This window comes from Meles meles, chromosome 1, assembly GCF_922984935.1.
Source record: "Meles meles chromosome 1, mMelMel3.1 paternal haplotype, whole genome shotgun sequence".
Classification (NCBI taxonomy): domain Eukaryota; kingdom Metazoa; phylum Chordata; class Mammalia; order Carnivora; family Mustelidae; genus Meles; species Meles meles.
The window spans coordinates 158,573,759-158,601,392 of record NC_060066.1 but is presented as its reverse complement, the minus strand read 5'-3'; the positions used below and the strand labels follow the sequence as shown (position 1 = coordinate 158,601,392).

Below are 27,634 nucleotides of genomic sequence, written 5' to 3'. Positions count from 1 at the left end.
CAATTGCTTTATCTATATTATTTTTAATCTATATTATTTCTTAAAGAATAAAAGCAGTTAAATTTTTAGAAGCGGTACTTGTAGAAAATTCCAAGGTGTGAAAATTTCAGACATGAGTCTGAAAGTGAAATTAACGTGCTATCTTACTAGCATGTGTCTTCTTTTAAATAAATTCTGAGAACATCAAAGAATGTCACTTTGGGTCCAAATAGTAATTGTTTTAAACAAGGTTGTTTGAAGTGGGGAGAAATGAATTATTTGCCCTTCTGAGTTGTCTTACTGTGACCCTCTTCCATGGTATTTAATGCATGTTTTTACCTCCCTACTATGGTACAGGTTTGATAAAACCAAGTAATAAGCTGCCAGTAATAGCTATGATGTGAATGGATAGAAAAAATATGAATAATATTAATTGCTAAATTCATGGAAATACACTGAACATGTAGGCAGTATTTTCTAGTTTTATTTTTTAAAAAACTTCATTGTATTGATATTCTTTAAGAACTTAATATTATAGAGTCATTTTCCTCTTGAGTCAGTTAACAGTAGTGTCAAAGAAATGGTAGAGATCACGTTTTTTAGAAATTTAAATGCCTGTTACTTACCAAACCATTAAGTTAGGTGTTAAAATGAAGGATAGCATCATTTCCAAAGAGCTTTTTAAATTTTGAGGTAAAAGTGTGGGTATGTGAGAAAAGGATACAAAGTGCTACAGCTTTAGTTCTAAACCTGCTGAAATGGCATTCTTTCCACTATATGGGTGCAACATTGTTAAATTTTAGACCTGTAGTGCTTCATTAAAACACACTATATCCACGTTAAAAAAACAAAACAAAACACTGTATCTTCTCAAAAACATTTTGGCAGTAAGCTTCCTTAACAAGGTGGCTTAATAAATTCCATTTAGATAGACAATATTTTCAACTTTGCTTTGAATCTAGATTTGGAACTGTGCTTAGTATACAGGCAGTGCCTTTCAGGAAATATTTAAAGTTCTAATGGGTTTGAGTCTTAGGCTATGTAATAGCTTCATATTAGTGTTCAAATTATGAGGAATATTTTCTTTGCAACAAGTACTTAATTCTGAAATAACCAGTGTAACAAAATCCGGTGTAATTACATTTTTATGTATACATGAAAATCTAATTTGTTAGTTAGTGGTAAGCCCTCTTCTAAAGCCATTCAGATTAATTATAGGATTTACTTTCTCATTATTGAATCTTAAGATGCAGTTGGCTTCTTATAATACAGCAGTTAGTTGTTCCTTACCTGAGGTGCATATTAAGATGGTCACAGGGTATTAAAATAGAGGAGGCGTTGATTATGTTAAAGATCTTGATTTAATTGATGTGGAGTAGAGATATGGGGGGTTTTAACCCTCTGGTGATTCTGATGCATAGCCAGGGATGATGTGATTACTACTGCTTTGAGGCATTGGTTTTCAAACAACTTTTGGTTTGGCGTTATGGGAGCAACCCCTGACTTTTATTTAATCTTTCTCTTTCACGGAGTTTTGTGGCAGAAATCTGCACCACCCTGTATTTAAAAAAAAAAAAAAATCCTGCTCAGTACCTAATCTATCTTACCCTACCAGAGTTTCCATTTTAGCACTTTTTTACTTAAGCAGTTTGCTGAGGGAATCTTTATGTAATAATACTAGTGGGTACTATGTATCTCAATATGTGTACACATTTTTTGTTTTCTTTTTCTGAAGGTGATCTAAGTTAAGATAACCTAGTGCTTTATAATGCCTAAGCGTTATGCTGTAGGTGGAAGAAGACAACACTTAGGCGGGTCAAGAAAACTCATTGTTTGTCAAATAGATGTACTTTCCCACAATATTTTTTTGTCCCTGAAGTAGAAATTCTCTGTGTTTTTTACTCTGAAAAGTTACCAGTAGTGAAAAGTTTTCTAAACCAAAACTAATTATTTTTACTCATAATTAAAAATAGCTGGTATTGGTATTATAGAAAAAATGTTGACACTTTTGTGGTCTGCTCAAACTCTGAGATTATAGTTTCAAACTGTTTTTAACTTGATACACTGTAAGTTTATCAACAGTGATTGTTTTTGTCTATATGCAGTTTGTGAGTTCAGTGGGCAGTACCTTACTTGAAATGTCCTTTTCTTTTAAGTGGTTAACTAACACATGTGGTATGTATTTTTATCTGCCTATTTACTTTTGGAATGCAAGTGTCGGTTTGTGAGTCGTATGTTTGTGTTTTAACTGATGTTCTTTTTTCTCTTTTTTTATGTTATATGTTTACTTTTTAGTGATTCACCTTTGCCAGTCTCATCCCGTGTCTGCTTTGTTAAGTTCCATGACCCGGACTCAGCAGTTGTGGCACAGCATCTGACAAACACTGTATTCGTTGACAGAGCTTTGATAGTCGTACCATATGCAGAAGGTTTGTGCTTTGTTTAACTATCTGTGAGGGCATCCTATGATGACCATCTACCTCAGTATAGTTTTAGAGTGAGCGTTAGTAGCATGTTAGAAGTTTAAGCTATTAACATTTTGAAACCCTTGTTATACTGCAGTCCATATTTTTACTTGTAGATTTTTTTTTAATTCTAAAAATTAGAAATCAGGCCTGTTTTTATAAGATACTTAACTTTTTTTTGCCTTCTTTTAAAACATTTTAAGTTCGTTAAAACCATATCCCTAATTGTAATTTCTTAAGATATACCTTAGTTAATTTAATGTTGAGTTTTATGAAAAAGTCCTGAAGGTGAACGGTTCACCCCATGCACATTTACATAGAAACCTTCAAATAAATGCATGATGTTATTTCTGTTTTGAATAAATAATAGGTTAGTTTTATTTATGTAGTGCTTCCTCTCACAGATAACTTTAAAATGTCCCACATTGAATTCCAGTATACCAAGGGTTGCAATGATTTTGGTTTTTATGAAAGTTCAAGATTTCCTGTAGCTTAGGTGCCAGATGGGCACTGGGTGATTTGTTTTTATGCCAGATTTTCTTGTTCATTCTTGCTATATTTTCTAGATATCTCTAAATAATAAATTCTTCTCTCTGTTATTTGTGTGTGTGATTTTTGTAGTGGAGAAGGCAAATGCAAAACTCTTCCAGATGACTGAAAAACAGTGGGTCCTCTGCAGCTACAGGGGATTCTAGACATTAACTAAAGGCCAGCAAGCACTCAAGTCCCCCAAGTGTTTTCCTGGTGTAACCATTTGTTAACTACATTTTCTCTCTTTTTTACATTTTAGGCTGTTAAAGTAATTTGACAGAAAAAAAATGAGCAGGGTTTTTGGATCTAAAAAAGCCATGTGACAAGACAGCACTATATTAATTCCATTTTGTAAAATTTTCTGAAACATTTTATAATTAGTTTGTTCCCATTGTACTGCTACTTTATTTGCTTTCTGGTAACTATAAATTTTGATCAAAGAAATCATTGAAGTATGATAAAATTACTGGATTTTAAGCTAATCATTTAACATATGCTGACCAGAATTTAAGTGCTTTCCCCTTAACAAACTGGTCAGTAGAAGCAGAATTTTGATATTGTTAATTTTAGATGCTGTTTCAGATCTTTGAATACCAGTGTGAACCTTTACACCATGCCTTGTAAAAGTTTTGAAATGTCTAGTCCTTAAAACTTAGAAAAATTGCCTTTGTGGTTTTCTAAAGAAATTAAATTGCATTCATAGATGGATTAAGGCATGCTATATAATAATAGTACATCTGTCTCCGTGATATTAAAATGTGTGAGCCCTATTTGAAGGTTTTAAAATATATATGCTGATAAACGTATGAGTTAGTGTGTTTTGATTAAGCAGTTTTCTTTTATATCAGTGTACCTGTTATAGGATAAGACTTATCACCAAGAGAAAATTTACAGAATTCAAATTTAGGATAAGTAAAGTACAGTTTTGAAACAAAATTCAAATCATGTGAGTAATGTGCAGAACTTTAGTTAGGCTTTAAATTCAAAGAATTCTTATTGGCTAAGTATCATAGTTCCCAAGTCCTGAACATAATACAGTATATCATATAACTGGTTTTCATAAGTATTTTTAGACTATAGTAACTTTTCTAGATCTGTTTTGTAAATGAAATGTTTAGGAATGTATATAGAATTACAGAAATATTTAGTTCCAGAATCTATTTTTGGTTTATTTAATTATGGGTATGGTATGCTGTATTAATGTTACTACCACTGCTAAATAACTGATGTACTCAATCCCTTTATCACCATTCACCCTAGTTTTAGCTCTTACACTTTGGTGTTGGCTCTTGGTCAGTGTTTTAGAACAATAGACACAAAGTCTACGGTAAGGAATAGTCTTATTTGGTAAAACTGAGATAGCTGGATTTGGAAGGAACTCTTAATAGTAATGGATTTGGGGGTTATTTAGGTTCCTTGGTTAATGTTTGTTTCTTTTGTCTGTTTCTTTTTCTTTCATTTCTACACATTCATGCAGTATTTCATGGTTCTATCAAAGCAGCAGTAAAAAAAATACTCTTGACGCATGAAAATTAACTGGTGAGGGGCCTCATTGCTATTTTTAAATTGTAGTTTTATTTTTAAATAGTCTTTTTTAAATCAGAGGATCAGATGCATGACTTTTTTTTTAATGGATGCAGATCTTCTATCAGGTGTCTCACAATAAATTCAAGAGGATTTTAGTTTGCCAGAAATGTTGCAAATGCACTAATTTGAGTAAGATGTTGATACTTAATATTATCCTCTTGATACATAATTTTGCATGCAAAATTATCCCATAATCTTTGTAGGTTTGTTAATATTGATGCATTAATGCCCTATATCTAAATGATCTTCTCCCCCCACCCCTCCATAACTCTTGGTATCTAAATTGATGACAGCTCTGACACAAGCAAGATAACAGTGCTGTGTAGTATACATTTGTTTATATTATCGGCACTTCTCAGTATAGGTGGAAGGAACCATTACCTTTATTTAACAGTGGTTTTTCTTTTTTGTTGTTGTGTTTTACAGTTCTTTTCCCTGGTTCAGCCTGAACTATATACCAGGCCCTGCTGAAAATACCACCCAACAGTTTTCTTCTGCAGCTTATCCAGTTTCTCTTAAGTGCCCTGTACATATTGTATGTTTTATGATGAGATGCAGTTTCTTAATATGTATTACAGAAATACTACTGGTATTTGCAAATATGTAGTTTAATTGTATTATTGAACTCTCATTTTGGGGGCTTGGGCACATTAACAGATTAATCCATCTGTATAGGGCTTTTGCTGTTGGATAGAATTTAAATTGTCTACATATAAATATTTGTTTTAGGGCCCTTAGATTTTATCTGAATACACAGATTAGGCTTTAAAAACAGACATACATGTTGTTTTTGGCTTTAGGAGTTTGGCTAAGTTAGCTTTTGAACTGACACTATGTAGCAGCATTTTTGGTATGGTTAGCATGGCACATGTTGGAACATAAAGCATTTTACTGTACAGGTAAGGAATGTGCCATGTTGTTTTACCTATTTTCTCTCTTTCTTACTCACCCACTTTCACACACACATCTGTGTGTATTCAGAGACCTTCAGAAACATTCATATTCATTTTCATGAGTCAGCAAAAGCCCTACGCTTGATTCCAACAGAATATTTCCTTTACATACTTTTCTTCTCTTAATTTTTACAAAATTTGTATGGTAGGTGTAAAAGAAAATCATAGTAACTGTACCATATTATTAACCCCTAAATCAAACTTTTTTTGTCTTGTGTATCTTGATTTTTCTGTGTGCTTTATAGTGAAGCAGCCGACACGAGTCGTTGTTCATAAAACAGCTTTTGAAAGTTGAGAGCACACCCCTGGAGAACCGACTGTGCTTGCTTACGTTTGGTTCATGACTTAAAAATCGAGTACAGGTGATGAAATCTTGGCAGTGTTAACAAAAAAGTAGTGTGTATTGTGCTATTTTTTTTTTACTCTAGAAACTTAACCATTTGTAGAGAAAAAGGAAACAAATTTTCACACATTGAAGTTTCATTCTGACATAAAATTAATGATAAATAATCATAGAAGTCAAGCTTTATATTTTAGCCAACATAAGTACTTTCAACAAACTCAGGTGGTGTATCAGGGAGACTTTTTCTGGGTGTTTTTGTGTGTTTTCTGTCTTGCAAAAGAGTGTGTTCTAATGCAAGGATGTTTCTCTGCAGGAGTTATTCCTGATGAGACTAAGGCTTTGTCTCTGTTGGCACCAGCTAATGCAGTGGCAGGCCTTCTGCCTGGTGGTGGACTCCTGCCTACCCCTAACCCACTTACCCAGGTACTGCTAGTTCTACTGAATTCTTAAAGGATAGAAACACAGAATTATGGATAAACCTAAACATACTTGAGCTTTTTTTTTAAGATTTTATTTATTTGACAGAGATCACAAGTAGGGAGAGAGGCAGGCAGAGAGAGAGAGAGGAGGAAGCAGGCTCCCCGCCAAGCAGAGAGCCCGACGCGGGGCTCAATCCCAGGACCCTGGGATCATGACCTGAGCGAAAGGCAGAGGCTTTAACCCCCTGAGCCACCCAGGCGCCCCCATACTTGAGCTTTTTAAGTGCTGTAATGATTAGAGTTCACAGAGGAATGATACCATATGTTCATAGTATTGTAAAAGGCTATATTGTTATCATAAATACTGAAGAAAACCTCTTACGAGTTTGCATTTTAAGAGCATTCTGATGAAAATCGTAAATCTGTTATATTTGGTTTGCCACTAGCTCTCAAAATAACCCATAAGGAACCATGTGGGTGAGGGGGCGTTTGGACTGGAATTTGATGAGGCATGAGACTTTTTCTTTTGAACATGCTGTTAAAAATAGTATGTTCATTTGGACCCAGAAAGAAAATAAAAGTGAAATTCAGACTTTTGGTGTTTTTTTTTTTTTCTTTCTTTCTCAATGCCATTTGAGCTTTTGCTCTTGAGATCTGAATTAAGTACATGGATTGCAATAAAGGTGAATTCTTAATGGAGATTTTTAACGTGGGGAAGGTGAAATAAAGTTAGAGAAAAATTTTGCTGGATAGTGTTTCTAACCTCAGGATGCTATAAAAAGCATAATTGTTTTAGAACCAAAAAGCTCTTTAAATTTCGTCTATTCTTATTCAGAGAGATTGTAACTGGTCATTGAGTGGTTTCGCAGATAATAGCAAACAGCAAGCCTCAACTAGAATTTTATAACAGATTTTTTTCTGTTACATCATTTCACCTGTCTGAATAGTTCCATTAACTGTAAAGTCAGAAAAAGGATGAAATCAGGAATTCCCATCATTTTGAGTATGACTTTGTCATTTAAGTCCTCATTTTTTTAACCTATAAAATGAGGATCTGGATGATTTATAGATTGATTCCTTTATATAAAATTGTGTAATAACTAAGGTAGACATTTTATAGGGACACTGTTTTAATTGTACTCCATAAATAGTTGTTAAAGTACAGAAGGTTTGGCACCTTTTATTTATTAAATATTATTAGAAGCTAGAAGAACTTTTAGCACAGTTCTTAGGGAGAAAGTTAGACTGCCTGCAATAGCACTTTGCATAATTTACATCTGTTGGTTAGAATTCTGTCAGGCAGGAGACCCAAAAAAAAAAAAAAAAACTGGTAATTTGAATAGAGAAAGTTTAATGCAAAGAATTACTGACTGGTAACAGGAGATTACTTAGTGGTACTTGAATGAATATACAGTAATTGCAGGTATAGGAAGCAACTAGTACGTCTAGATCTGAGGAAGAAAGAACACAGGAGACCCAGTAGATAAGGGGGTTCGTCTTCCCACTTAAGGCTAAGTTTCAGACCTTCAAAAGGATGGATAGTACAGAAGTTCTCTGGAGTGCCCAGAGAACATGTAAGAAGCTGCCCAAGAGGATCGTACTGAAACTCACTAAAAAGATGAAGGCCACTGGACATCCCAGTGCAGTAACAATCAGAAAGTAAACATAGGGGGCGCCTGGGTGGCTCAGTGGGTTAAGCCTCTGCCTTCGGCTCAGGTCATGATCCCGGGGTCCTGGGATCGAGCCCCGCATCGGGCTCTCTGCTCAGCAGGAAGCCTGCTCCCTCCTCTCTCTCTCTGTCTGCCTCTCTGCCTACTTGTGATCTCTCTCTCTGTCAAATAAAAAAAATAAAATCTTAAAAAAAAAAAAAAGTAAACATAGAAACCAGGAACAGAAACCCCTTCCACAGTGTCCTTCTAGCTCCCCATAAACATAAAGCTTAACATCATGTCAGCTGTCACGAGAAAAGTGCTTTTAAGGGTGCTATTTTCATTATCACAAACAGGACAAAGGATAGTGGATTTGGACCTGAGAAGCAACAAATACAAATTGTTGGCACATGAATATATAAAATTTGTTTTCCTAATTTCTGGTTTTAGGGATAAATGTGCTGTAATGGTGAAAAATGAGGACATTGTATATTGCAGGGATAGTAAGGGAACTATAACTCTTGGTCCAGACCCCCATTTTTGTTAATTTTGATTTGACAAACATGCCCATTTGTTTATTATTATCTTTGTTTAAAAGCTGTAGTGGCATAGCTGAGTCGTTGCAACAGAACCCACATAGTTCAGACTTAAGTTGGTTATTATATGGGCCTTTCAACAGGAAAAAGTAATACCAGAAATAACAAGAATAGAAATTAAATTTAAAATAAATAAAATTTGAAATTTCACAGATTGGCGCTGTTCCATTGGCTGCTTTGGGAGCTCCTACTCTTGATCCTGCCCTTGCTGCACTTGGGCTTCCTGGAGCAAACTTGAACTCTCAGGTATAACTGAATACCTTTTGATCTCATTTTTTATAATTAAAGAATTTGTTCCGTTAACTGTTAAGTTTGCATTTCCAGAATGAGAGAGAACTGATTACTGTAGTATAGTAATAGTGTTTTTTTATGTAAACTTCATTAGAAGTTTAAAAGGTCACTGCATTATCAGCCCCTTAACCATTAAAGAATTTTTCATTTTGGGTCATTCAAAGTAGTGTCACAGGAAGCCAATACATCAGTATTTTTGGAGTCAGAGTAAACAGTCATGAAAGGATGGGAACGTGGGTTCATAATTTGTTGTTACTTGGAAATTTTTGTTTTCTCTCATTGTTATTTAGCCAGATTTTTTCTTGAAGTCCTAACTTTGTGGAAATCTTTTATTGTACTGCCTAACCACTTGGAGTTTTGTTTTATACATTTTTTTGAAGTATTAGCTCCTCAGTCTCAAAATAAGCAGGAGGTAACTGTTCTATAAAACCTAGATGTTCAGCTAGACATATTCATATTTAACTGCTAAAGCAGCTTAACTTTATATGATGTATTTCACTGACATTATGTTTCTGTTGATCATCAGTGTGCCTAAAATAATGTAATCTCTTGTATGTTGGCCAGATTGTCCTAAGGCATTTCAATATACTGAAAAAAATAAAATAGCAATCATTTATTTTATGTATTCTCGCTGCTGTTACATTTTTGTTTTTACAGTCGCTTGCTGCGGATCAGTTGCTGAAGCTTATGAGTACTGTTGATCCCAAGTAAGGATTTTTTCCATGTTTTCATTGGTGATACGGATATAGTGTGTGAATGTCTGGCTGGAGAAGTTATTCTTTGATAGTTAAAAAAGTTCTTTCAAGTTACACAATATATAATTCTGTTTTCTAGAAACAAAGAGAAAAATTCAGAGGTAAGCCCATCTACAAAGGGTTTTGTTTCAGTATAAATTGAGTCTTTCTGAACAGTTTGATAAATAGTTTTTGCCAGGATAACTGAAAAAGAGCAAAATACTATCTTTAGTTGATTCATTTAAAAAATATATGTATACTGAGTACCTACTGTAAGCTTGTACCTTCACAGCATTTATACTCTAGTCAGAAAAGGAGACATTATTTAAATGTAGTTAAATATGTGCATCCAGCAAGTACACAGGGGCTATGGGAATTTATTACAAGGAGAACTTAAGATCAGAAAGGCTGAGCCTGGGGCATGAATAGGAGTCAGGCAGATAGAAGTGAAGGAAACCACTATCCCAGAGCAAAAGACTAGTACACGTCACATAATACCAACATCTTTTTTTAGGTGCTTTGAAAAGTTCTCTTTATGATGTAACTATTACATTCTCTAGTTGATATGTAACGCAGTCATGAAATATTTTACTTGATATATTAAATTTGAACTTAAGCTTTTCCTGCTTGGTGAAATTCACTATAAATAAGTAGGAGAACATGGTGGGAGGGAGAACGGAATCATTTGACTATAATAGTGCCTTTTTTCTTAAAAATTATCTGTTAAAACCTTAGCATGTACCTATCATTCAGCATGTAACACCAGTACAGTTGAAATTCCCTCAGTACCCATTCTTGTTTACATTGCCCTTTCTCCACAAATACTTAACTGTCTTAACATTTGTTATCTTTAATTTTTTTTGTCCTGTATAAAACTTTAAAAGGTCCATCTTTCCAGTCAGCAATTTCATGAGTAACTTTGGTGTGCCATTGGCCTCTGCTTCATTTTCTGCCCTTCTGCAACCTTAGAAGTAATACTCTTCCCTAGGAAAATTCTGCTGTAGAAAGTTTTTAAATCATATGAAGAAAAGTTCTGTTACTCATAAATCTTCAGCATCTTTATATTCCCAGGAATAACATTTTTCAATGTGCATTTATGGAGAGTTAATGGATGTTCTGCAAAATAAAATAGATAATTTTTTTCTTGTTCCAGGTGTCTTTCAATCTTTAAAATGCAGATTGTAAACATTGAAAAGGATGCTATACTGTACATGGTTTTATCAAAATTAACATGAAATAACTCCTTTTTCAAGTAGTATCTTACTAAAATGATACATGAAATATTTACATTTATTTGTAATGTGCATTTTAAAATACTTCGATCTCAGTTCTTTGTTCTGTTTCAGGTTGAATCATGTAGCTGCTGGTCTTGTTTCACCAAGTCTGAAATCAGATACCTCTAGTAAAGAAATAGAGGAAGCCATGAAGAGAGTACGAGAAGCACAGTCCCTAATTTCTGCTGCTATAGAACCAGGTAAAAATATGTTAGTCAGTTGTGTTGAATCTTAAACTATGTGATTGTTGACAAAAATGATTATTGCATGAGTTTGGGAATATTACAGTCATTTTAAAATTTAATTATAATCATCTTTTAATTTTCCAAATTCTGATAAAATTCTGATAAAAGGTCATGTTGTAGAGTGATCCTGGGTTGGGGGAGGGGACTTGTCACCTAGACATAATTTGAAAATATCTGGAGATATTTAATTGTCATGTTGGTACCAACTGCATCTCTAGTGGGTAGAGGATCAGGACATAGCTAAACATCCGTCAGGGTACCCTACTCTATCCTTCAATGATGCATTCCTTAATAGTAGTGCTTAGACTTATGTTAGCTTATGTTGGGATAACCTAATTGATTTTAGTCTTTTATTTGACCTAGAGAACCTACTACAGATGCTTCTGTTAAGACATTTGTTTAAAGAAAACCAAATACCTAAAAATACTACCTTATTTTCTGCAGATTGTCTTTTCGAGGTGAAGTGAATGGTTATCCTATTGTGTGCCTATATAGATTGGATGTTTGGTTCTGGATTATTTTTTCCCCACATCAAATAAATGTTTTACTAATTTTTCACTCCTATTTCTTAATAGATATGTGTAGTATTAGGAAGATAATTATAATGTTGGATAAATTAATACCAAGTGCTTTATGTCTGTTATTTAATCAACAGAATTAATTAGTCCAAGGCCATAAAGCAAGGAGTAAGAGTTTTAGATACACAACTGGATGTATGTGACTCCAGAGCCAAAACACCGTGCTGTAACTTTTTGTTTTCATTGAAAACTAATAACTGGAAATACTGAAAGTGGTTTATTTATAAATTCTCCCCAAGATTTTTGTGAATTTATTACTGACATTTGCAATAAATTGAGTCCAGTTAATGAAATGATCTAAATGTGAAAGAATTCAGTCTCACTTTAATTGTGGACCACATGTGAAGAATGCAGTGGCTTTATTTCTCTTAAGTCCTAAGTTAAAGAAATTGCTTATGTATTATTTAAAACTAGGAAATTGTAGTCAGATCATCTAGATCTGTCTCCTGACTTACACAGTTGAAAATTAGAGAGGAGGAGGAAGTTCAGACAGGTTAAGAAAAGAGAGCTAGCTTACTAAAAGCCAGTTCTGTCACAGAGTGTAGTGAGAACAGTGAATGAATCGTGACTCTCTGGAATTGAAGGCCAAATATTGAGTTTATTAATCAACCACTGTAACATAAATATATAGGAATTTATTTAGCAGAGGCACATAGACATAAGTGATTAAGAAGGAACATTTTAATGGAACAAGGATTTAAAATGTCTGTATTTCTGTTTATTATATAATCTGTTAAATATATTTATCTTATAGTTGAGTACTGGTTAGGAGATGTTAATATATGACACATGAAAATAAAGGTTTAATCTGGGTCAATTAGAGCTATATTTGGGAAAGTAGAACCCAGGGATGGAAATAGGGACTCCTCATTTAGAAACCTATGAAGAATGAGATGGATAATTCTTTTCATAGATTGTTTATGGACAGTACATCACAGCCTTCCAAATCTGGTACAAATGAAATAGTCAAAGGAAACTTTGGTTAGTTGAAAATCAGATATGTAATTTGGATCTACTGAAAGCCTAGAAAAAAGGATCATATGACATTTAAGGATGATATATGAAACCTGAAAATTAAAATACTGAAGAATTTCTTAGAATGACTTCTAAGTGGGCATAATCTTCCTATTTTATGGTTTCTAAATCCAGATTCCTTTTTTTTTTTTTTAATCCAGATAAGAAAGAAGAGAAACGAAGGCACTCAAGGTCAAGATCACGTTCTAGGAGGAGGAGGACTCCCTCATCTTCTAGGCACAGGTTTGATAGATTGTTATTGGTAGTTAATTGTACCTTAGAAAAAGATAATTTCTGTATCTCAAATCCTTCTTAATTTGCTAGCTGTTAACCTACTTAGCTCTGGGTGTTTTAATAACTGTTACCATTAGCAGAGTGTTTGAGTTCACATGTGGATACATGGAGAAAAGGTATGGGCTAAATAGACGATTGGTACTTTACAACTCCAAAATCTGGAGATGGGAGGAAGGCACTGGGACTGGAGCACCAAATTGAGTTAGGACTGTGGAAGAACACTAGACTTGAAACTTTTGACTTGAATTCTAGTTCTTACTTTCCACTAGACTTCTTGAGACTTCTCTTTCAACTTACCCACCTGATGCCTGAATATTTGTAAATGACGACTTTCGGTAATATCACCACACATCTCATCTGAAAACCCTTTTAAGTATTAGGAATCTGTCATGTTCACAGTGGTACATTCAAGTGTTCTGAAATTTAATTTTCTCCTGAAACCTCAGATCTTATTATCAGCAGCAAGTTTGGGGTTTGTTTTTTGTTTTTTGTTTTTTTTTTTGAGATGATAGGCTTCATGCATTTTTTTCCAGAAAATGTCTGCCAATACCATAGTCTAAACAACCATAGTTTGTCATACTTGTTTTTTCAAGTAGAGATGTTACTTCATGGGAAAGCAGTTAGGTAAGCTCACAGCTCAGTCACGCAGCTGTGTTTCTTGGTAACAACAGTCATTAAACTTTAATATGACAAGTGATTTATGTATTCATTTCACAGAACATTGCTCAAGGGCCTAGATTTAATATTTACTGTTCATAATACTAGGTTAATAGCATTCAAAGAATCAGGTTTAATAAAATAGTCTTTACTGCTTCATCAATGATCTCTTTAGTGAAAATGGCATTTTTTTTGTTTTTTTCTTTTACTGCACTTGCATACTGCAAATGCCAGTGAAGAATACAGAGACCTATTTAGGGCAGTTCAGTACCTGCTATCTTGATTGGTGCTAAGAAGATCATAAAACCCTTTCACACCACCATTGCTTTTGCACTATTAGTTTATATGTCAATACAGTGAAAAGGGCAGATAATATCTTGGTAGTTCTTTTATTTTGTTTTGTTTTGTTTTTAAATAATTTTGACCTGTGGACCCCATGACATTGTCAGGTCTTTTCATAGTCATTTCATTAGTCCACTTGGCTGTTGTAATAGAATACCATAGGGTCGGTGGCTTACAAACAACAGAAATTAATTTCTCACAGGTCTGGAGACTGGGAAGTCCAAGGTCGAGGTCTTGGCAAATTAGGTGTTTAGTGAGGACCCTTGTTTGTAAGTCTTTTTACTATCCTCACATGGAATGGGTGAGGGGTTTAGATCTCTTTTATAAGCTTACTGTCATGACCTAATTATCTTCCAAAGGCTCCACCTCAGTGTCATCACACTGGAAATTTGGGTTTCACATAAGAATTTTGGAAGGGGCACAAAATTCAGTCTGTAGCAGAATGTTACAGGGTTGTCCACCCCGCCCCCGGCCTCCCATCTTTCCCCAACCTGTCTCATTCCTAAAAATGTCTTTCAAAAAACCAAGTCTGGATCATGTCACAGCCTTGTTAAACTTTGAGGAGCACCCTTATTAGCCTTAACAACATGGTAAATAAAACCTTAGAATGGCATTCAGGTTTCTTTACTATTTAACCCTGTTTATCTTCCACACTTGTCAGTTGCCAGTCCAAAACAGTTAATTACGGTACTGTTTGCCTGAACGTACATTTTTCTGTATGCTTCCATGCTTTTGCTCATAATGTTCCTTCCTGCCTAATGCTCTTTCTCACATCTTCCATATCCACCTGAGGAACTCCTTTTTGTTCGCTTGCTCAGGATCAGCTAAATATGTGAAATATTGGTACTACTTATAATCCTAATTTTTCAGGACCGTGCTCTTATATTTTAACACTTTAAATGTCTGAGAACCTAAGTCCTTTTTTCTTGTATATTCCAAGTACATACTAGTGTTCTCAGGTTTAATTTGAATTATTTTAATACAACCTGTGGGAAATAATAGTGAAACATTTCTTATTTTCTTGAACAGAGTATTTTTGGACACTTATAATAATACAACATAATGGATTATTATGGGTTATAGTATCTTAAGCATCTTGGCATGTAAAATCAGCATTACTTTCAACAAACTTAAAATACTAATTTCGTATATTTTTCTGATTTTTTAATAAAATCAGATTTTATAAATTATATAAACTTATAAAATTATATAAACTAGTAAGTGTGTTAAAGTAGCTCTGTAGCACATTACTCTTAAAAAAATAACTTTCAGGACCTTATAGTAAATAGATGGGTGTGATACCTCTGCTTATTAGATTTTTGAAACTATCTTTTATTAATCATTTGTTTAGAAAAAAACTGTGAGAATGTTTATGATTTATTGTTTCTGTATTTCTGTTTTTTGTGTCTATGTTAAAAGCAGGAAAAATGAGTAACTCAGTTTAGCAAAAATGATGGTCGACGTAATTTTCTTAAATCCAGTATACTCAAAAGATGAGTAGTGTTTAATTCTAATAACATCAGTTTTTATTTTCCAGAATTCATTTTTACTCTTAAGAAGAAAGTGATGATTTTGATATTTCATAGAGTCACTATCACCTAAAATATACTATTAGTACCTTTTACTAGAGTCAGGCACTGTACTGATTGCTCGAGAGTATAGTGTTGAATAAGGTAGACAAATTTAGTCCCCATTTTTATGAAGCTTATAAAAAGGTAGGTAAGCATTACATGAACATTTCCTAGCATATAGACATGTTATTGAAAGGGATTGTTTTAGTAGTTTCCAAATAATGGTCAAAAATAGGAGATGATTAAAATGAAAGTTTATTGATTCAATAAGACACTAGTGATGGGTTTTCAAATAGTGGTTTTAGAGAAGGAGACAGCAGAACCCATATTGGCACATTAGTAAGAGGAAAGAAAGGAATCAGTAGTTCTCATATATACCTACATATAAGCACTGAGCTGACTTTTTAACTTCATTTTAAATTTTAAATAACAAATATTCACAATGTAAGTGCTATTATTTTTCATTAAGTAATAGGCTCAAAGAATGCTCTCCATTTGCTGGCATTGAACTGAGATTTGGACATAAATCTTTACCATGTCTAAATTGTCTATTCTCTGGGCAGCTTAAGTGAATGTAAAAAGTTTTCCATAGAAACAGGTTGAATGAATGGTCCTTAGAAGTTAAATGATAAAAGTCTTAAGCAGAGGATGCAGTTTATTTTTAATTATTCTTAAGAGAGAATAAAATAAAAGAGGAAGAGGATTGGTGACAACATCAAAAACTTAATTGTGCTTCTTAAGTCCTGGAAGAGAAAGTATATAGGATTGGGGGAAAAGGCTGGGAGATGGTGCAGAAAGAAACACTTCTGTTACATGACAGGAAAGAGATGATCATGTAGAGCTAGTGATAATGGTGAGGGGAAATGAGAGTTAAAGAGGCAGTTTGTGCTGAGTTGTATATATCTATATAGGGCTTCATTGGATATCTCTGAGGTTGTAAATCAAAGAAGTAAAATAATATTTCAGAGAAGAATTAGAAATCATAGAAAGCAACAACACACCTTAAGTGGTTTCCATTTATAAAATGAATTCTAATAGTACCTACTTGAAAGGGTTATTGTAAGAATAAGTACTTATAAAGCATGTAGTAAGCAAATATTAAGTATTTGGTAATCGACCAATAGAGTTATCCTGCCATAGTGAGGAATTACACAAGACACCTGCTAAAATTCTGTATAGTTGGTGGAAGATGATGCAAGTGAATCAGATACTTTCTATTTTCCTTCATTCTCTAGTACAATTTTTAGGTTCAGAGTTGTAATTTCAGGGCATAGGACTATTCTGACAGATTGATGAAAAGGTGAGAAATTCTAGGTGTTAGAAAGTATTAGTTTCTAGGGAATCAAAGATGTTTTAGGGGTACCTGGGGGGCTCAAGTCAGTTAAGCATCTGACTCTTGGTTTTGACTCACCTCATTATCTTGGGATTGTGAGATTAAGCCCTGTATCAGGCTATAGGGTCTGCTTAAGATTCTCCCCACCCCTACCCTGGTCACTCCTGCTCCCTAAGGTAATAAAATCTTCATAAAAAGGAAAAGCTTTATGGACTAAATAAGTGATAGCAGCAACTGATAGGAAATTACCCCCACTTATTGATGGTTAACCCATATGTCTGAATCATTTGGTGCTAAGTGAAACAGTCACAGAACTAGTCTGTTTGCCTTTATACGCATGTATTCATTATTAGGCGGTCAAGAAGCAGATCAAGAAGGAGATCACATTCTAAGTCAAGGAGTAGGCGACGATCCAAAAGTCCAAGACGGAGAAGATCTCATTCCAGAGAGAGAGGTAGAAGGTCAAGGAGCACATCAAAAAACAGGTATAGTAGACTACTGACATTAGGTGGGAAGACAGGTTTTAAAGTTTCCAAAATTCTAGATACGGGCTACATAATGACAAAAGGGGTGGTGGAAGGAGAGAGGGCTCGATTGGAGAAGGAACTATTTAATTTTTTAAGAGGCTGACATTTGTTTTCCTGGGCTCCTTTGTAAACTTAAGGTTTCTTCTTACAGCTGAAAACTGAGATGATTTCTTTGTAGTAAAAGTTATCTGTCCTACTACGTTCTTTCGTTTCCTTCTTTCCACTCAACCCTGCTAAGGATATAGTGCTACCACCATTCTTTACAATATGCTGAAGAGTTTGTTTATGGCAGACAACCATGCCTTAATTTACCTTTCTAAATCCCAGTATCAGCACCTTATAAATATTTTTTAAGAATTAATATATGGCAAACATTGAACCATATTTGGAGAGCCTCCTGTCCCATGATTTGGAATGAATAGAAGGTTAAAGTTGAGGAGTCACTAAAGAAACATTGTACCTCAACACTGTATTTTGACTTAAATGTGAATTTATACAGTACTCTGTCTTTTTCATATAGGGCCTGACCCTTTTAAGTTAATACGTAGTCTTGAGTAGCATTTAACAAGTTGCTGTTTTTTCACTTGAACCACCTGCACTGTGGCAAGAGAACTATCACTTTTAAAAAGTACCTAGATTTTTATTATATTTTTCTCATTTATAGTTGTCACATGTATACAATTTCATAACGCTTATTTTTGAGCAGTGTCCTTATTTCTTTCTTAAATATTTACCTAATTTTTTAGAAGCAGCCCTTTATACTACCCATTATCCATTTGTATATTTAATTATGTAATTAAAATAATAAGGACAGTTGAAGTCCAAAACAGTTTATTCTCCATGACCATATAACTCAGCTGGGAGCAAAGATTTGGGGGGGGTAGCTGTACTGAGTGTTAGCCTGTAAGGAGGCTTTTAGTTACTGTATTTTATAGGGTGAGTCATGTTAATCTAGTCAATTTGTGCAGAGTCTTGGGGAGAATGGTAATCTAGGGAGGAAAAAATGCTGTAGGAACTAAAAGTAAATTTACAAGAATCTCTAAAAAGATTTAGAATTGAAGTATGTATAGTAATATTCCATTGCGATGGGATATTTTTCTTACAGTACTGAATAGCATAGAATATGTAGCAGAGGAAAAAGTAAGACGGTTGTCTTGGTCCATGGTAAAGGTTAACAACATAATGGGGTATGTACTTTGGAAGAATATTGGTAATATTAGTCGTTAAATCTGGTAGTGCTTTGTGGGTTCTGGCCTGACAGTAGAGGACACAGAGTCATAGTAGGTGGGGAAATTGGTAATTGCTGAGAGAAGAAGAAGGTGTTGAAGAGCCTGGAGACAATTATTGAAACTATTGGTGTTGGGACACCAGGGGTGACTTAGTTAAGCATCTACCTTTGGCTCAGTTCATGATCCCAGGTTCCTTGCTTGACAGGGAGCCGCCTCCTCCCTCTACTTGCCACTCCCCCTGCTTATATGTTCTCTCCTCTGTCTGTCTCTGACGATTAAATAAAATCTTTTAATAATAAATAAATCTTGGTGTTTATTGCCAGACATACCAAGAAATTGGACAACATCCTATATTTTTTTTTTCATCACATAGTCTGTTTTGCTCTTTTGGAGAGAAGTTTTATGTGGAATAGCAGGAAATGATTTTTTTTATTTACCAAATATGCCCTTAAGCTATTATTACGTTTCTATAAGAATATTCATGTTTTAAGAATGGGATTAGATTTCATTCTGCTTCTGTTTTTATTTGTCGTTGCTGTATTTATATTCATTGAATCTTCTAATGCATTTGTAAATTTTGTTCATTTATTAGAGACAAAAAGAAAGAAGACAAAGAAAAGAAACGTTCCAAAACACCACCAAAAAGTTACAGCACAGCCAGACGTTCCAGAAGTGCAAGCAGGTAAGAAGTGGCATTTTGAGTTCTTGGTACATTTTACAACCTTGTTTGCAAGAATGTCAATAGGCCATGAGCATTAAATGTTTTCCAATACATAGGTACATACTTCAGTGTTGAAGTTTTTTAAAAGCAATTTGTGAAGAATAATCGAAAGTTCTTTTTACTTAATATGTTATGGTGTTACAATTGAAATGACGTGGACTTCAACAGAGGTCAATTTTTATGTTTGCCATATACATTTCACATCCTGATTTAGTTTAAGTTTTAATGGTTAACATGCTGAATTACTACAGTAAATTCATTTCATTATTCTAAGTCATGTTTAAAATATCCACATATATGGTCATTATTGATAAAATGAAAGGCCATATAAGTTCCGATTTGTATCATTCTTTGACTAGTAATTATATCTTTAATCTGCTAGTGAAAATTCAGTGTTGCAACTTGACTCCACAGAAAATCTGTTTTTCACTCTTAATATAGAATTCATTTGCTAGTAGTAAGGCTGGCTACTTCCATTTTCTTCCAGTCTCATTTACACATGACTTGCTGTAGTATTATATTCTTTAATCTAGATGTTCAAATTCACTAGGAGGTTCCCACTTTATATATATATAAAGTAATTTAGTTGGGGTGCCTGGGTGGCTCAGTGGGTTAAAGTAATTTAGTGGATGAAAGACCTAAATATAAAAGCTAAACTAAAACCTGCTAGAAGAAAACATAGAATTAAATCTTTATGGCCTTGAATTTGGCAGTGGTTTCCTAAATGACACCAAAAGTATAAGCAGAAAAATAAAAGTAAATTGAAAATCGATACCAAAAGCATGTGTTGCAAAGAACAGTATGTAGAGGGTAAAGATAATCCAGAATGCTAGAAAATAATTGCAAATTATATATAAGCTGGTAAGGAACTTGTTATCTAGAACATTGAAAAATCATAATCAAGTAAAAAATGGGCAAAGATAGCTTCATCAGAGATAAGCACATGTCCAATAAGCTTTTGAAAAGATATTTGGCATTAGTCATGAAGGAAATGCTGCAAATCATAACCACTTCACACCCACTAGGATGGTAATATTTTTTTAAAAATACAATTAGTGGTTGGTGAGGATGTGGAGAAATTGGAACTCTGTACATTGCTGGTATGAACGAAAAATGGGACAGACACTTTGGAAAACTGTTTGGCAATTATTTAAAAAGTTAGAATTTCTTGGGGCACCTGGGTGGCTCAGTGGGTTAAGCCTGTGCCTTTGGCTCAGGTCATGATCCCAGGGTCCTGGGATCAAGCCCTGCATCGGGCTTTCTGCTCAGTGAGGAGCCTGCTTCCTCCCCTCTTTCTGCCTGCCTCTCTGCCTACTTGTGATCTCTCTCTCTTTGTCAAATAAATAAATAAAAAATTTTTTCAAAGTTAGAATTTCTTGACACAGCAGTTTTTTACTCCTAGAGGTATACCCGGGAGAAGTGAAAACAGTGTCCACACAAAAACTTCTGTCATTGTTCATGATAATCCAAAAGTCAACCCAAATGTCCATTAACTAACATGAGTAAACAAAATGGTATATATTCATACAGTGGAATATTGTTCAGCAGTGAAAACAAAGTGTACTGATAGATGCTTTAATATGGATGAGCCTTGAAAATGTATGACAGATGAAAGTCACAAAGGAGGACCATATATTGTATGATTCCATTTGTATGAAATGTCCAGAGTAGTTAAATCTATAAAGACGAAATAGATCAGTGGTTGGCATGAATACTTAAAGGGTTTCTCACCAGGGTGATAGTTTCTTAAAGGTAAATATGTAAACAAGAAAATAAACTAGGTGTGAGTGCTTAAGGAAATGCTAAACCACATCTGCATAGGTAGGAAAGGGGCACAAAAGGTGAGGTAGCAACATACATGTTCTTACCTTGAAAACTAGAGGCATTTTTTTTTTTTTTTTTTGCTGTTGCTTTACTTAAGGTACTTTTATAAGCACCTTATCCTACTTTAATAATTGGATTATTTTAAGTTAAGGTGTATTCTGTTAAGTTTTAATTATATACTTGCTGTGTTTTCAGTTGACACAAATACAAAACATCTCTTTCATCTAGGGTATTTTGAGTTTTGGTTACACAGAGCAGTAGCAAAAAATAGGAGGTGTACAGACGTGACAGACTTAATAGTTGATGAATGCAAGATTGTGTGTAATGTTTCTGCCAAGGGAGGTCACAGAGGGCTGGTAAGAGTTAAAGAAAAAGCTGTTTTAAAAAAACAACCCAAACTGTGGGGTTTCATTTTTTATTATTTACTTGTGCCTAAATTGTAATAATGGTCATCTTGCAAGTTTTAAAATTTTTGAGAATAGTGATAGAAGCAGAATATTAAAAAAGAAAAAGCCACAATTTTAAGGGGAAATGCTATATGCATTTTAAAACTAATTGCTCAAAGCATGGTTGGGGGGAGCATCATTTTTTTGAAGGGAGTCAGTTTGATCTTTGTTACTACTAACTCTACCTGAATTTTACCTAATAAAAGTAATTTTTTACAATTTTATTAGCAATTGACTTTTATATCATGGCATATTATTTTATACCTGTTCAGGCCATTGTTAAAACTGAGATCTGAAATAGTTGGCTTCAGACTGTTTTTCCTTCCTGAATTAGAACTTTAATTTTTTTTTTTTTAAGATTTTATTTATTCATTTGGGAGAGAGAGTGCAAGAGCACAGGCAGAGGAAGCAGCAGAGGGAAAGGGAGAAGAGAACTCCCTGGTAAGCCAGCCTCATGCAGGGCTCGATCCCAGGAGCCTAGGATCATGACCTGAGCTGAAGGCAAACATTTAACTCACTGAGACACCTAGCGACCCCAGAAGTTCTGTCTTTAAGAATTGCCACAGGTTAGGGGTTTCTTGAAGGCATGAAAGGAAAATCATATAGTTTGTGAAAAAAATTACTCATTTGATTCTTCAGCTCAAAACAGTATTTGAAAATGGCTCTTCAGGGGTGCCGGCCGGCTTAGTCAGAAGAGTAGGCGATTCTTGATCTCGGTGTTTTGTTCAGGCTCCACACTGGGTGTAGAGATTACTTTAAAATAAAGTCTCTAAATAAAATAAAAAAGAAAATGGATTTTTAATTATCAGATCCTGTTGTTGGAGTTCCTCGTGGATCTCCTTCAGTAGACACCATCTGCCATGATGTATCTGCATTTTTTAGATAATACTGTATTTTAAAATCTAGTTTGCACATTTGTGGTTCTAGAGAGAGACGACGACGACGAAGTAGGAGTGGCACAAGATCTCCTAAAAAGCCTAGGTCACCTAAAAGAAAATTGTCTCGCTCACCATCTCCTAGGAGGTAAGAATGTTGATGCTATGGATCTGTACTTTCTACATTTCAGAAGCTGTCAGTTTTTATTTTAAAAACTCTCCTCGGCTTTTTCTTCCTTTTCAAAAATTAAAGTGCGTAAGAATATGCTGATATATTGGGGCACCTGGGTGGCTCAGTGGTTTAAGCCGCTGCCTTCGGCTCAGGTCATGATCTCAGGGTCCTGGGATCGAGTCCCGCATCGGGCTCTCTGCTTGGCGGGGAGCCTGCTTCCCTCTCACTCTCTCTGCCTGCCTCTCTGCCTACTTGTGATCTCTCTCTGTCAAATAAATAAATAAAATCTTAAAAAAAAAAAAAAAAGAATATGCTGATATATTTCCTTTCTGCTTGAGACTTTGTTATTATAAAAAGTGTTTAGGATCGGGCATTTTAGACCTGTAACCAGTTACAGTCATCTTGCCTGTATCACTAGTGCACAACTTGTATCCGGCATTTTGAAACGGGTCTTTGTTGTTGTTCATGTCACGTGAACTAGGGTCAAAGTCACCGTCTGAACAAGTTTAAACCTACTCTACTGCTACACTTAAGGGTGAAACTTCGAGTGGTTCCTTTAAAGCATCTTTTTTGAGAATATTTTACTGTCATTCTAGACATAAAAAGGAGAAGAAAAAAGATAAAGACAAAGAAAGAAGCCGAGATGAAAGAGAACGATCAACAAGCAAGAAGAAAAAAAGTAAAGATAAGGAAAAGGATCGGGAAAGAAAATCAGAGAGTGATAAAGATGTAAAAGTATGTTTACAAACTAATTTACTTTGATATTTGGGGTAGTGCTGGTAATTTTTAAGAAGCGATTTTTCTGGGAAGACGTTTACTTTTTTTATTCTCCTTGGCAAAGCAGGTTACACGGGACTACGATGAAGAGGAACAAGGGTATGACAGCGAGAAAGAGAAAAAAGAGGAGAAAAAGCCAACAGAACCAAGTTCCCCTAAAACAAAAGAATGCTCTGTGGAAAAGGGAACTGGTGATTCACTAAGAGAATCCAAAGTGAATGGGGATGATCATCATGAAGAAGACATGGATATGAGTGACTGAATATCGCCTCCGTGGGAATCCAACTGTATACATGCATCAGTGTCATTCCTTTGCGTGATTTCTTAATGCTATATTTGTTCATCTCAAACCTAGATGTATACAGCTCTGAGTTACAAATGGTTATAAAGCTCCTGATACTGATATTAGTTATTTACATCCAAAAGCTTTTAGAAAATGATACATGAGTAACCAATTCTTGACATGGTGAAATCTGATTGAGTAACCAAGCAGTTTTACTATTCTGGTGCTGCTTCATAACAAAAATGAAAAGCTGCATGCATCTACAGCAGGCATGGATTGTTTATGTTGTATGATCTCCTTTATTAAGTAAGTTCACTTATAGTATTTCTAGAATTTGATTCATTGCCGTAATAGAGCCATGTAGGGAATGCACTGATTGCATGTTAATTGTGGCAGGAATATCCTAAATGTCATTAAAATCCTCAAACATGATGGATCTACTTATGGTCTTGTTTGTTGACATGACAGATTAACATTCTTATAGTTACATCTGAAGATAATCCTTTAAGCCTTGTGGCTAAATTTTTGTGGCTTTTGTTTAACTTTGAAAGGTTATATATGCACTAACCTTTTTTGATGGCTGATTAGGCTTTAATTACAGAAACAAGATTTCAAATGAAACTGTCTTTGGCAGTGAGTAAATAGCATATTTTGAAGTAGAGTTGTATACTTTCTCATAAGGTGTTTGGGAATTTTTTTTTCCTGAAATAATTTATTCCACATCTACATCAGTGAAAGCTGCCTATCCTGAGTCCATCTGTAAAAAAAGAAAGTTTTCTCTTGTCCTGATTTTCAATTTTCCACTCTTTTATTAATTTGTTTTAATCTCAGTGTTGGAAAAAGGGGGTAGTGCATTTTAAATTGACCTTCATATGCTTTTAAAATAAGACAAATCTACTTGATAATGTACTTTTTATTTGATCTCAAGTTGTATAAAACCAATAAATTTGTGTTACTGTTACTGCAGTAGTAATCTTATGCACACAGTGATTCATGTTAAATGCAAAGTAGTTAGGCAACTGTTTTCTTAGTTACAGGAGTTTCAAGCTTCACTTTTGTGCAGTATAAACAAAAGTAGGCTACAGTCTGTGCCATGTTGATGTACAGTTTCTGAAATTGTTTTACAAGACTTTGATAATAAAACCCTTAAACTTATGTTCATGTTCCTGTAAAACTGTATTTGTATTTATTTACATTGTTGAATGTAAGACATTTACCTCATTCATTTTACAAATCAAGATCTTTCCCCTTTCAATCCACATATTTAAATATAGTAAGATGAACTCCATCACTGTAGCAGTTAGTTACCATCAGAATTGTCAAAGTTGGCTTTATTTCTATCGAAAGCAGTCTTAGTGTAATTTTATTTCTCATATTCTGGGTGTAGGAATGGGGTTGAGTAAAGCAGTGAACTTTAGGACAAATGATCCCACCTATATCTAGTAAATTTCTATTTTCAGTGAAATATAAATACTTGCCTTTTCTGGAATAGTATAGAAATTGTCAATGGTATGTATCTACTGTACAGTACTAAATAGTATATTTATTCATTTTATGAAATACTCGAGTAGTGTTTGAGTGGCTGGCATTATGGGAGGAAATGAGACTTGGAATTGTAGTTTTTATGCAAGTTTGAGTATAATTTTTTTTTAACTTTGAAATGCCATATAGAAAAGCAGCATTGTTTTTACAGTTTGTAGTAAGTAGCTTTTTAAAGATTTTATCAAAAGGAATTTTGTCTATAGTGAGTAAGAAGTTCTAGTAACAGTCCTCTATTAATCATTGCACTTTTTTAAACACAAAATTGAACACAAATGACATTTGTTTAAACTTTCAAAAACTTTTTTAGTAGATAAAGGTTGAACTATATGACCCTGCCATTTTTGTAAGTGAAAAAACAAGTAATATTGGCAGTTTCATATGGTTAAACCTAATATTAAAGCCTATTCCCTCACTTAATCTCTGAAACAAATATATACTAACTTTAAAAAGCAAGAAATTTTTGGCTTTAAAATAATGTCACTGACTTAAGATGCTAACAGTGAAGGGAATCCACACTTGGGTTATTTTTCAGTGAACATTTTATGCACAAAAGTAGGGTTGCACTGGGACATAAGCCTTTAACACATAATCAGTTAAAATCAAGGGAATACTGCACGCTTGAGTTTTGTTCTGTATTTGGTAGTAAAAATGATAAAAAATAAAAGTGGTTTTGTTAGAAAAATGTTTGTCCTATTTATTTACTTAAATTCTTCAGCAATAAATAAGTAGTAGGCTGTATGAGAGTCTGGTGATGAATTTTGGCTTCATTTACAGGTAGGATACCTGTTTCTTCATTTTCCTATCTAAAATGGGAGTAGCAACTACCTTGCCATGTGTTTTGGTCGTTAGAAAAACAATGTAGCCCTGTGCCTGGGTCAGTACATGCTACTGGCATTTGATCATGGAGCTTTTCAAAAGTATACAGTAATTTGGGGAAATGTTTTAGCAGAAGCTCTAAGATAAATTGTGCACAGATACAGCTTTGAGAAGGTACATTTTCTTTTTTGTGAAGGTGGATTTTGGATAAGCCTAGTGATTATATACTGTGTGGAGCATAGGAAAATGTTAGGTGCTTTGGGGCAAAGAAAATTAAACTGGACTTCACTAGAATAGTAAGTTTTCTTAATTTTGGTGTCGCTTCTTAGAGTCGAATAAGGTTCTGTTGGTATCAGCATGGACACACCAACTTCTCTAGCAAAACTACCAATTTCTCCAGTTGGGCACTAGGTTGTATACTTAAGGGGCCATGCTGTTTGAAGATTGGTAGACATCTTTCAAACTGGAATTGAAATTGTAACTTTTGTCTCTAAGCTAATGAATTTCATCCATGTTCTACATAAATTACTTCTCTGTAATCCAGTACATTTGCTTGTATTTATTTTAGCTAAATATGGATGTAGCAGAAATGCTACTGGTACTTTAAGAGCATCCAGAATATGTCTATTATTAAGGATTTATTATCAGAAGCACCATTCTAAATGAGACCAATCTAGAGTTGCAGATTGAGTCTGTTTTATTATTTTTGTTGCTATTTTCATTTTATAATGTCAAAGTCTATATGCAATGCATTCAGACATTCTTCAGCAAAATAACAGGTGTAAACCGTGCTAATTTACCAGTGGGAATTTTGTAAGAATATACAAAATGTATAGTAGATGTAACTGGTAAAGAATTCACAGAGAAAGGATCTGACAGAACTAATTCGTTTATAATGATGTCCTTAGATAAATCAGGCAAGTGACATGTTCCCATTCTTTTCAAAAGTTATCACTGTGTAAGGTTTTTTTCCTCTCCAGTGCAGTGTCACTAAAATGTTCATGTTTTTTTTTTTTTTTTTAAGAAAGCTAGTTAGCTGATGTTACGATTTGTGCATAGAAATTAAAGGTCCAGGGTCACGTCTGGAACGTTCCAAATGATGGTTAATATCACTTTTCAGTTATCTTGATACAATTTTATTGATAAACCAAATGTTAAAACTGCCTTTTTTTCATTACCAAATGTAAAACCTGCCTTTTTTCATTCACTGTGAAAAAGTTAAAATTTGCTTACTTAAATAAGTTTAGGAAGACAAGCACCATGTAGGTTAAAAATGTTTTTCTTGTAAGTGTTCAAAGGAGCAGAATCACTAGAAACAACCTTTATTACAGAGGTTTGACCTTAACTGTGAGGGCTGCTTAATTAGTCTCAAAGGTGTTTGTCATCTTTGTATCTGATGCTGGAGATTCGAGCCCACAGGCAGTCTACAAGAGAAGATGATGGATAGTTGGAGGAGTAAGAATAGATGGAACCACAAACAAGAGCCAGAGCCCGCAAAGGATGGGCTGAAACTTGAGTCAGGTCTTGTTTTCTTCTGACCTTGGTGGCAGGGGTATCCTAAGGAAGC

The 27,634-nt window shown here is 34.3% G+C and overlaps 1 protein-coding gene across 9 annotated transcripts in view; it reads left to right on the top strand.

The window, feature by feature from the left end:
* The window catches only part of SRSF11 (serine and arginine rich splicing factor 11), a 43,218-nt gene extending 18,354 nt beyond the window's left edge, over positions 1 to 24,864 (top strand). For 3 of the 9 annotated variants that reach the window (XM_046000192.1, XM_046000201.1, XM_046000208.1), the window contains exons 3-13: positions 2,275 to 2,408; positions 6,172 to 6,281; positions 8,676 to 8,768; positions 9,471 to 9,520; positions 10,894 to 11,021; positions 12,820 to 12,901; positions 17,209 to 17,340; positions 19,204 to 19,293; positions 22,509 to 22,625; positions 23,246 to 23,384; positions 23,491 to 24,864. In XM_046000192.1, the coding sequence (XP_045856148.1) occupies positions 2,275 to 2,408; positions 6,172 to 6,281; positions 8,676 to 8,768; positions 9,471 to 9,520; positions 10,894 to 11,021; positions 12,820 to 12,901; positions 17,209 to 17,340; positions 19,204 to 19,293; positions 22,509 to 22,625; positions 23,246 to 23,384; positions 23,491 to 23,688 (1,273 nt within the window). In that variant the 3' untranslated portion in view covers positions 23,689 to 24,864. Of the gene's footprint in view, positions 1 to 2,274; positions 2,409 to 4,452; positions 4,515 to 4,988; positions 5,878 to 6,171; positions 6,282 to 8,675; positions 8,769 to 9,470; positions 9,521 to 10,893; positions 11,022 to 12,819; positions 12,902 to 17,208; positions 17,341 to 19,203; positions 19,294 to 22,508; positions 22,626 to 23,245; positions 23,385 to 23,490 lie in introns of those variants that run through there. The other 6 variants (XM_046000259.1, XM_046000243.1, XM_046000249.1 and 3 more) reach the window with 6 other exon arrangements.
* The last annotated feature ends 2,770 nt before the right edge of the window (positions 24,865 to 27,634 follow it).